Here is a 12,447-nt window from a genome sequence, read left to right on the forward strand (position 1 = left end):
TGCATGTGTCCTATATAGTGTATCTGATGTATTGTATAATGTAGTGCACAGTGCATAATGTAGCATTCGATAATCTGAAACATGGTGCTAGGGGCATTCACTAATTATGTGGTTTTGGATGCAAGGATTTATTAAATCATGTATGTAATGTGTGGTTTATACAGGGTAGGCCATTTATTTTGGATACACCTAAATAAAATGGGAATGGTTGGTGATATCAACTTCCTGTTTGTGACACATTAGTATATGGGAGGGGGGAAACTTTTCAAGATGGGTGGTGACCATGGTGGCCATTTTGAAGTCGGCCATTTTGGATCCAACGTTATCGTGTGACACATCAAACTTATCGAAAATTTCACAAGAAAAACAATGGTGTGCTTGGTTTTAAAGTAACTTCATTCTTTCATGAATTATTTACGAGTTTATGACCACTTATAAAATGTGTTCAAAGTGCTGCCCATTGTGTTGGATTGTCAATGCAACCCTCTTCTCCCACTCTTGACACACTGATAGCAACACCGCAGAAGAAATGCTAGCACAGGCTTTCAGTATCCGTTGTTTCAGATGCTGCACATCTCGTATCTTCACAGTATAGACAACTGCCTTCAGATGACCCCAAAGATAAAAGTCTAAGGAGGTCAGATCGGGAGACCTTGGCAGCCATTCAACTGGCCCACGACGACCAATCCACTTTCCAGGAAACTGTTCATGTAGGAATGCTTGGACCTGACACCCATAATTGATGGTATGGTGTGGTATATGGGGTACAAAGATAGTGGGGCCATTCTTCATCAATGGAAATCTCGATGCCACTTGGTATCTGAAATTGCTATATGATGATGTGTTGCCCTCTTTATGCACTGAAGATGGCAAGTTCCCTGAGTTTTTCCAGCAAGATGGTGCACCAGCACATTATGGGTGTCAGGTCCCAGCATTCCTACAAGGAATCTAACCCCCTTAGACTAGCATTTCTTCTGTGGTGTTGCTATCAGTGTTTCAAGAGTGGGAGAAGAGGGTTGCATTGACAATCCAACACAATGGGCAGCACTTTGAACACATTTTATAAGTGGTCATAAACTTGTAAATAACTCATGAAAGAATAAAGTTACGTTAAAACCAAGCACACCGTTGTTTTTCTTGTGAAATTCTCAATAAGTTTGATGTATCACATGACCCTCTTCTCATTGGAAAAAATGAAGTTGGTTCCAAAATGGCCGACTTTAAAATGGCCACCATGGTCACCCACCACCCATCTTGAAAAGCTCCCCCCTCCCATATACTAATGTGCCACAAACAGGAAGTTGATATCATCAACCATTCACATTTTATTTAGGTGTATCTATATAAATGGCCCACCCTGTAGTACAGTACATGAATAATCTAGGTTCTGGAACTTAGGAGTGCATGATATATTATTTACTTACTGTAGAGTCTGCTTGGTACATGGATTATTAAAAAACATAATATATTGTGCATAATGCATTATGTACTAATATTACACATGCTACATACTGGAAAACTATGGTGCATAGTATACATTGTAATATTATCCACATGGTACATACTGTAGTAACATGGTTTGCTCTGTAATAATACTAAACAAGATGCAGAGTGTATTATGTATTATTACACAAAGCACATACTATAAACACATTGTGCATATTGTAGTCACATGGTGCACAGTGTACTATGTAATATTATGCCACAAGCTGCATATGGAAATCAAGGTCCCAGAGTCTGGAGGAAGAGTGTAGAGGCCACAATCCAAGCTGCTTGAGGTCTAGTGTGAAGTTTCCACAATCAGTGATGGTTTGGGGAGCCATGTCATCTGCTGGTGTAGGTCCACTGTGTTTTATCAAGACCAAAGTCAGCGCAGCCGTCTACCAGGAAATTTTAGAGCACTTCATGCTTTTCTCTGCTGACAAACTTTTTGGAGATGGAAATTTCATTCTCCAGCAGAACTTGGCACCTGTCCACACTGCCAAAAGTACCAATACCTGGTATAAAAACAACAGTATCACTGCTTGATTGGCAGCAAACTCGCCTGACCTTAACCCCATAGAGAATCTATAGGGTATTGTCAAGAGGAAGATGAGAGACACCAGACCCCACAATGCAGACGAGGTGAAGGCTGCTATCAAGGCAACCTGGGCTTCCATAACCCCTCAGCAGTGCCACAGGCTGACCGCCTCCATGCCACGCCACATTGACGCAGTAATCGATGCCAAAGGAGCCCCGACCAAGTAATGAGTGCATTTACTGAACATACATTCCAGTAGGTCAACATTTCGGATTTTAAAATCATTTTTCAAGCTGGTGTTATAAAGTATTCTAATTTACTGAGATAATGACTTTTGGGTTCTCATTGGCTGTAAGCCATAATCATCAACATTAACAGAAATAAACACTTGAAATACATCACTCTGTAAAGATTCTATATAATATATGAGTCACTTTTTGTATTGAAGAACTGAAATAAATTAACTTTTTGATGATATTCTAATTTTGTGGGGTGCACCTGTATGTCCTAACATGGTAGATGGCACATTATATAACAATGTGGGCTGCATGTCGTGTGATGTAATAAAGTAGTAGATGGTGCACTGTGCATTATGTAAGAATGTGCTGCATAGTGGATTTATTATGAATGTGGCAGAGTGAGATCTGTAATATTGCAGTGTATTATTTATAACATAGTACTTATGGCGTGGTCCCACATGTAATAACATAGAATAAGGTACATTTTTTTTAATAACGTTGGTCGCATGGTGCATTATAATAATGTGGCGGTGCATTATGTAGTACATGGTGTGTTATACATTAATGTGGTGCATATTTTGGGCCTCATGTGATAACAGCAGCTCTTGCATTATGTAATAACGTGGTGTTTGGTGCATAGCTGCATTGCGTATTATGTATTAACGTAGGAGTTGGTGTGTTGTATAACACTATAGTGCATGGTGTGTTAAGTAATAACGTAGTAGGTGGTCCACTATATGATAATTTAGGAGATGCTACATGGTGTATTATGTGTTAGATGGTGCATCATTCGTTTTTTAACAATGAGGTTTATTACATATTAATATTATGAGGTGCGATAGTTTATTATTTAACAATGATGAGTGTGATGTCTAATAAGTCAATCAGTTGTTTAAAGCCAAAAAGTAAAAAGTCAGATACGATTCCGCTGTACGGGCTAGTAGGAGTAATATCACCGACATGCACACTACTACAATGTGATAGTTATTAATTCTAAGAGATGTAACAAAAAGTTAATATGGCAAATTATAATGAAAAAATAATAAAATTGCAACAACCAAAACCATAAAAAAAATGCTAATGCATTTCACATATGGAGCTAGAAGGCTTTAATGGAGTATTTATGGTGACTACATCTCTGTCTTGGGGCTCAAAGTAAGCAAAGAAATTTGACAACAATTTTCCGTATAGATGTGAACATCAAAGACTTTCAACAAAGAGACAGAGAGGGGAAAAAGAAGAAGATGGCTTCATACACATAAAAGCATTTTTCTTTGCACTGTTCCTCGTCTCCTGACATTTGTAGAATAATGAGGAAGCTCTTTAGATATCCAACTTCTCACTAAAATATTTCATCTTTTTCTTCTATTTTTACCCTTGTGATGGCGGAGAGAAAAAAAAGTGAAATCTATTGGCACTATATGCATTTAGAAAAATCTGTCCTCCTAAAACGTAGTGTATAGGGAGGCACAGTATATGAAATAAAATGAAGCCCCTATGAGAGGAGAAACAATGAGGAGTGAATGAGAATGTGGATGGGACGGGTCGCCTTTTGTGTTGCCATCACAAAGGGAGGATGGGGAGACGTTAGTCAAGGTTCACACCCATTTGACTTTAACCTTAAAACACAATTCAGCACTTGAATTCATAATCAAGGCTACTGTATGGTCCAGGGAACATTTGACAGATGACAATATATTATGCAAAGTAAGTACTCCCCACCCACTAGGTAAACAGCACATAAAGATACATCTCTAACAAGATAGTCCTAACAGAAATGATGGAAACCAAGACAGGTCCTTCATTATTCTTCTATGTGTAAGTGACGCCAAAGCAGAATATATCATTCAGCCAAATATATTACAAACGACTTGCATAATACAGAATACATTACAGGGTGTAACAAAAGAAAAGGCAGCATATGTTGAACAGACCAGTAGTCCGAGGGTTACCGACTGTTGGCCTTTCTGTTAACAAAGGCCACTCCACCATATGCTGGCCAGCAGAGAATGAAGAGGAAACTTCTGCCTTTCTTGCTCCTCACAACACTTATTTAAAGAAGGAGACAGATGCCTAACACATGAGATAGTAATTGTGGTTTTAGGAATCTTAATAAAGAAATATTTGGATTATAAAATAATTTTGATGGGGCGATCTCTAAGTGTCCCCTTCATACCTTACTCTTCTAGGCTCTATATTATTGCCCATCTGGAGCAGCTCCATCAAACCTTACTTTTCTATGTTCAATATTATTGCCCATCTGGAGTAGAAACTTCAAACCTTACGCTTCTAGGTTCAATATTATTGCCCATCTTGAGTAGCACCTTTAAACCTTACTCTTCAAGGCTCAATATTATTGCCCATCTGGAGCAGCTCCATCAAACCATACTTTTCTATGCTCAACAGTATTGCCCACCTGGAGAAGGACCTTCAAACCTTACTTTTCTATGTTCAATATTATTGCCCATCTTGAGTAGCAGCTTTAAACCTTACTTTTCTATGCTCAATATTATTGCCCATCTGGAGTAACACCTTCATACCTTACTCTTCTAGGCTCAATATTATTGCCCATCTGGAGCAGCTCCATCAAACCATACTTTTCTATGCTCAACAGTATTGCCCATCTGGAGAAGGACCTTCAAACCTTACTTTTCTATGCTCAATACTATTGCCCATCTTGAGTAGCAGCTTTAAACCTTACTTTTCTATGCTCAATATTATTGCCCATCTGGAGTAACACCTTCATACCTTACTCTTCTAGGCTCAATATTATTGCCCATCTGGAGCAGCTCCATCAAACCATACTTTTCTATGCTCAACAGTATTGCCCATCTGGAGAAGGACCTTCAAACCTTACTTTTCTATGCTCAATACTATTGCCCATCTTGAGTAGCAGCTTTAAACCTTACTTTTCTATGCTCAATATTATTGCCCATCTGGAGTAACACCTTCATACCTTACTCTTCTAGGCTCAATATTATTGCCCATCTGGAGTAACACCTTCAAACCTTACTTTTCTATGCTCAATATTATTGCCCATCTGGAGTAACACCTTCAAACCTTACTCTTCTGGGTTCAATATTATTCCCCATCTGGAGAAGGCCCCTCTATCCTTACTCTTCTAGGCTCAATATTATTGCCCATCTGGGAAGGGACAAATAGAAGGTTGTCAAAAATTACTAATCATGTTTTACTTTAATGATGTTTCTGTTTCACTTCATGACAGTATGTGTCCAAATGATTAAAAAATAATTTTCATCATCTTAACATTTAAAAAAGTCAAGGAACCAACTTTAGACACCTTGTTAATAATGCAATCTAAAGATATATATATATATATATATATATATATACACATATATCTGGGCTGTAGCCACATTGACAGTGCATGGGTGCATGGCATTGACTGTCAGAATGCATTGTGGGGGTATGGAAGCAGAACAAAGGGTTTGAAGCAAGGACCTGGAAGCTTTCTTAAAAAAAAATATACATTGGTAATCGGATTAACAGGTGCAGCCTTCTTTTGCAATTTGAGCAATAGAATTTATGAGTTTTTAACCTAACCTTGGATGGCAATAAACTGATGGAAGAGCAGCAGGGGGTTACAGAGGTGGCAAGTCAGGTGAGAAAATGTGCATCCCACGTAGCCAATGTTGCATCACTAAGCGGTGCTGATCACCCAGGCAAGTTACACAGGCATTTTTCTAATCACCTTTAATGGGCGCAGTGACAAGTACCATGTGTGCTGCTCTGAGCTGGTGTTTACCAGACCCTCCCAGAGCGTGTTTATAGCGTCCTAAAATACCATAACAATGGGGAGAATAAAAGCTGGTGATGGAATAAAACTAATCACGTCGGCTAATAAAAATGGTAATTAAAACGCAACATGCTTCCTGGGTTTGTTTACTGGAGAACATTACTCCATGAAGAAAAGTGGTGATAAATTATCCAATTTAGATTTTAATATTAAGTACCCTATAGAAAAAAAAATAAAGCAAAAAATTAATGTACTGAAAATTAATGTAATCAGAAATGTGTTCCTTCCGTCAGTGCAGTTACCCTTCTTAAGTTTAAAAAAATCTACTTCATTTTGAGAATTCTATTCTATTAGGTCACTAATTCTTCATCTATATGCAGTTATCGTAATTGTTTTTGAGATAAAAATGTTTTTATTCTTCACGTTGTTTTTTTTTCTTTCGGAACAATATTATGTTTCCGGGTTTAAATAACACTTTCCGTCACCACTACCATAAATTCAGTCCAATTTATGTAGTATGTACTTTCCAGATTATTAAGCACACCATTACTCATTATAAAATCAATATTGATTTAACCAATATGCCCACAAGAGATATATCTAAAAGGTCACATACAAGAACTCAGATATTTATTTCTGCTTTTAGTATAATTATGTATATTATTAATTGGAGCCTTCACAAGGAGTTTTGAGTTGCATTAATATTATTATTTTTTTATTTTTATTTTTTCAGTAAAATGTACAACTTGTTTTACGAAGAAGGGACGGTGATTTTTGAAAAGCTCAGGTCACAAAAGAAAAATAACCTACAGTATAATTATTTCATTTATGACGGACTGTACCTTAGAACTTATCAGAATAAAATATGGCAGTTTAGTGATAGGGAAAAAAAAAATAAATATATATATATATATATATATATATATCCACACATGTATGTATATATTCTTGCTTTATATATATATATATACATATATTTGTATGTATGTATGTATATATATATATATACATACAAATATACAACACCCACTAAAGAATAAAAATACATCTAGCACAAAATAAAAAATAGCATTGATAATACTGTTGAATGCCACAGATAAGAATTTAATCATTTTTCATTAGCACATATAGTAGAATAATTACCTATTATAGAATCGCCCCCGATAAATAATATATTTCCAATAAAATGGTCAATGTGCTTCATGCATAGCTTTAATTCAATTTGTGAAATAATGGAAAAGGTAATTGTCATCTCTAGATCTCTTCAAAGGAGCCTTCAACATTAACCCTTGCCATCTTGAATGCAACATATACATCAACGACACCGAACCGCCTGATTTACGAGATATTCACTTAAAAGAAAGTATTATTCCCTCTGACGCGGCAAAGCATATTTGAAAAGTTTAGCGATAGTAACCAGTAAGCAGAAATTTGTAAAATCCTAATTTCTATGAAATGAAAACTGTATTCCGCTTCCCATTAAGTGACATACATAAGTTGAATGACTGTAGAAGTAATTTCCGTATCAGTAATGTAATCATTTTACCTGGTAAGTGCTGGTGGCATCTGTATTGCTGTCAGTGCCCAAGGCAGAGAGCTTCTCCTTGAGTTTGTGGTGGGACTGGTGACGCAGGCAATAGATGACCCCAGAACCAGAAAGAACCCCGATAATACAGGCAATAGAGATCAGAGTCAGAATAATAAACTTGGTGGAATCTTCTTCTTCCAAACGATGAGGCAAAAGCTTGAGTTTGCTTTTCTGTGGGAAAGGAGAAGACAACAAAAAAAAAGTCACATAGAATCCAAACTGAAAAATAGTAAAAACAGAATAGTAATCCTCCAAAACAGACAGTAATTAACCATAGAGTAATAATAGGTAACCACAGAGTAATGATCACATTGTTTAGAAAGCCCAGTATGGAGAATTAAGAAACACAAGGAATCATTACGAGTCATATAAGCTTCTGAATTATCAAAGAGTCCTAGATCTGGGAGGAAAACATAAAGTAAACTTGTACCTGATGCGAGGATGCACTGAGAGGTAACACCAATCCATGGGTTAGAGTAGAGCGCACATCAACGCATAATCCCTGGACTGCACTCTTCTTGCATCCATGCGGAAAGTTGTCCAATAATTCCCCCTCATTAGCTTCATTATAAAGGTGTATTAGCAACAATTAAAAACCCAACAGGAAAAAAAAATGTGAAAAGCCTGGGCAGGCAGATTGCTGTAGGGCGCTGTGGGCACCCTTCCCTGCTCACAATTAGCAGAGAAATGAATTGGGGAGCAGTGCTGCCTGCTACAAGATGAGGACAATTAGCAAAGTCTTTCCAGCACCTCATTTCGCGTGCTAACAAAATGGATTTTTCCCCATGAATGCCTGCCTGGCCTATTCATTATCTCTCGTCTATTAGTAATTTTCTGCTCCGTATTCAGCTGGCCAGCTCTTAATGTCCTCCTGTCTTGCAGTGTACACAGTGCCTCTTATGTTAGGCCCGGTCCATTTTTATCTTGGCACCATAAAGGACACCGAAGCAATTATCGCCAGTCTTGACTGTAAAAGCTTGTCATTAATTAGCCGCTTGCCTTCAGTGCAGTGGATTAGCTATTGCATAGGCTGAGTTAATGGAAATGGACATTCAATAAGACTCCCAAGCTCTTCTCGCCTGGTTTCAGAGGAGGAGGATTGTTAGGTTTGGCAGCCCCAGGAGGTGGGTAGAAAAAGAGAAGGAAGGAGGAGGGGAGCGATTGAAAACCCCTCTAAGCTGAGCAGAATGGATCTGAGATGCATGTGTGGCTGAGAATACAGCTCATTGTCAGAAGCTCGAACAAGTCTTCAAAAGCCCCACCCTGTGGTTCGATCCTCCCATCTATCCCCCCAATGCAAAGCTACAGCCATGGGTGTGTACCCCCTAAAACACAGCCAGCTCTTTAGTACGGTATAAAATTTTAACAAGTCATCGAAAAGACGGGGATCCCTTTAGCACAAAGAGTGATCCACCCCTTCCTCACTATTGTCTACCAAAAACTCATGCCGTATGTGCTGTAAAAAAAAGTCTTTGCCTCGAACAGATATTTAAAGGGTTAAGTGAGAATTTAAGATACCGCGTGAGGCTTCTGCCAAAGTAAACGTCACTGCGAGCAGCCACATGAAGGCAGTGCCAAGAAGATAACTTTTCCAGGCTCTGGGCACATCGCTTACGTTTCGAATGCCACTCGACAGTGAATTCCCATATTCACAAAGATTTATATCAGATTTTATAGTCTACAAGATAATTATTGGCTACATTACATCGATTTATACCGGCAGATCTGACCTGTTCACTGTAGCATAACCGGGACTGGGAGTATTACGATGCATAAGAGGAAGAAAACGGGAGATTCAAACCTCCAGAACAGCAAGAGACTCCACCATGCTCGACATAAAGAGAAGAGATTGACGCGAGCTTAGAAGACAAACACAACCATATGCCATTGAACCTTGCAAAGATTTCCCTTTCTTTTAATTGCCTTGGCCAGCGTCTGCCCACAGTAACAGATCTAGTCACTGCTTACATTGAGTGAGCTGACACAACCACACAGTCATACACACCAACAATAGTTACCCTACGTGATATATGCTTCCTTGGATTTACTCCATAAATCTCCACTTGTCGGAATTACACTTTTTTTTTCTTTCTGGCTAAAAATGTGCACACCTACACATCGCTGTCCACCATCTCCTCTCTCTGCCAAGCGGAGTCATTGAAGTGTTACACATCTACCCAGGGATCTATTCATACTCTCAATCAGGGGGTGTGGGTGCATTGTGGTTATATTGGGAATAAAAGAGAATAATTGGCAATTCTTAAAAAAAGAAAAAGAAAAAAAGAGCAAAATTGCATTCTGATAACCCGTTCAGTGCTGTAAATATTATATTCTTTGTGGCTAAACCAGTTTCCAAGACATTTTAGACTTTAAAAGAGGCAATAGGATATAAAAACCCCCAGATTTGACGAAAATTATGTACAATTTGGAAATGTGTGGCACAATATCGAATTCAAATTTACCTTTTTGAATAATTGGATAATTATTATATTCTATGCATAATATACATTCTAACAATCAAAACACTACCTAAAATGTGGTTTAGGTTGACTCGGATTGATACAAATTCAATATCGAATTTTGGACCCTGGAAAATCAGAAATTCAAAGTTAAAAAACATGAAGACCACAACTTAAAAAAAATCTATGTACGGGCACATAGTGTATTGGGCTTGAATCACAATTTTTTAAGTTTTCATTTTTTTTTTTACAAATATAAAAAACTAATTTAGACAATTGTTTGTGGATAGATTGGAGGGAAATAAGAGATGGTGGGAAATGATTCTCAAGATCCAGTCTATTAGCCACGTTAGTAATCTGTGGTCGATGGAAGGGAGACTTAAGAAACGCCTCCCACTTCCCGGCATCTGTAACTCTTCTCTTGATTTGTCGCCCTGGCGCAATGGATCATATGTACGTCACACCGCAACACTGATATTGTGCCAGGTTGACTAATCAAACAAAGAGCTGGGAATACCGTCAGGTATGAGGCAGTTCTCAGGGTTCCCGTCCAGCGGCCACAAATTAATGAGTAGTGAACGGACTGGATCCTACTTATCGATTTGCACCAACTCTAGAAATAAGGAATAGATGACCAGCAACAAGATACAAACATGCACAATCACATCCCATACAATCAAACCAGATACAATCGTAATCACTGAGATTAATTGAACATTTTGACCAACATCAAGCATTTGCTTGCCAGGAGTCAAAACACACTTGACAGCAAGTAATAATATTAATGGTGGTGGTAATAATAATAATGCTATACTTCTTAAGCAAATTAACTTAGTACAAAAATATCCGAAAAAACATGGCTGCCTCAGTGTCTTATGGTCAGTGAATACAACCCCTATCCAGCACAGTCCAGTATTTCACCTCAGAAACCCGATGTAACTTATCCGCGGCACCAGGCTATTCAGTAACATTGCACATCCTGAATAATAATGCTATACTTCTTAAGCAAAATAACTAAGTACAAAAATATATGAAAAGACATGGCTGCCTCAATGTCTTATGGTCAGTAACTACAACATCAATCCTGCATAGCCCGGTATTTCACCACGCAAGCCCAATGTGACTCAGTGTGTGGCAATGGGCTATTCAGTAAAGTTCACATGAAGAATGCTCATGTAGCAAAGCCAAAACAGAAGGGTGTGGCACGCTACGCTCTTTGCGTAGGCAAATATTCATAAACTTTGTATGAGAGCCGATATGCCGCACAAGTAGTATAGGAGCAGTGGCGTGAGATTTAAACAGAGTAGCGTTGTCAAAATGTTGGGTGCTACATCAATGCACAGTAAAAACTGAATATTAAAATATTTCTATACGCCTGCTACTTTGGTCAGTTGACACTATACAGATGTAGCAGCCACCAACATGGTGGCCGGCATGGTACAGTAACAGTATTTCCAAACCAATCTACGATTTTAACCTACCGCAACCATCATGTTTACCGCTGTCACATCTTTATATGCGTTTATGTAACGTTGCAGATCCATTAGCAATTTTATCTTGACTTGATGAGTTATTGTATCAAAAATGACAAACCCACCTACTAGGTAAAATGAAAATAAAAACACCCCCGAGATAGTAGAGAAAACACATTGGAGACCTACAAACAACAAGGAATATTATATATATATATATATATATATATATATATATATATACTGCTCAAAACAACACAATGTACTAGGATGTGTGGATGTGTTCCCTTTATTTTTTTGAGCAATATATATATATATGTATACTGTGTACATATATGTATACAGGATATACCCAGTGACTTAAGGAATTAAGCCCCTACAGAGTTTCATAACTAAAGAGAACCTTTGCCCCAGCAAACAGAAGTCAGAGTTCACTTATCGTCCGTCTCTTGAGTTCTGCTGTGAGGGAACAAAATGCTGGGGTGAAAGGTTACAATATCTATTTAAATAGACAAGATTTTGTTTTGGTTTTTTTTACAGATTTTTTTTACGTTCAATAGAGTCCAAGACCATGCGTGACAGGTCCAGTGATAGAAGGGCCAGTGATCCCACGCACATCTACTGTAGCCGTTACCTTGCTGGAGAGCACTTCCTTGCTGTAGCTTTCCATGCATTGTTTCTTCTCTCTTTCGACGAACATTTTCAACAGGAACTGACACTTTGTTACCATTTTATCCATATATTGAAATTACACCTATTTATATACTTTTTCTTTAGTTTTACATGGGACATTATATTTTTATAATTAATACGGCTGCCAGACTTCCAATCAAGTACGGTGTGTCTATAGGGCTGAATCTTTTTTTTCCTGACATTACCCCACTCCTAATAGGTTTTAGCAGGACCACCGGC

General features: G+C 38.0%; 1 protein-coding gene across 2 annotated transcripts in view; it reads right to left on the bottom strand.

Annotated features, from left to right (window-relative positions):
• Nucleotides 1–12,447, bottom strand: part of PTPRN2 (protein tyrosine phosphatase receptor type N2) — a 1,309,069-nt gene that overhangs the window by 175,532 nt on the left and 1,121,090 nt on the right. For both annotated transcript variants that reach the window (XM_073581608.1, XM_073581607.1), the window contains one exon: nucleotides 7,563–7,775. In XM_073581608.1, coding sequence (XP_073437709.1) covers nucleotides 7,563–7,775 — 213 coding nt within the window. The remainder of the gene's footprint in view (nucleotides 1–7,562; nucleotides 7,776–12,447) is intronic.

Source organism: Dendrobates tinctorius, unplaced genomic scaffold (assembly GCF_039654945.1).
Source record: "Dendrobates tinctorius isolate UK_male_01 unplaced genomic scaffold, ASM3965494v1 ptg000070l, whole genome shotgun sequence".
Lineage (NCBI taxonomy): Eukaryota > Metazoa > Chordata > Amphibia > Anura > Dendrobatidae > Dendrobates > Dendrobates tinctorius.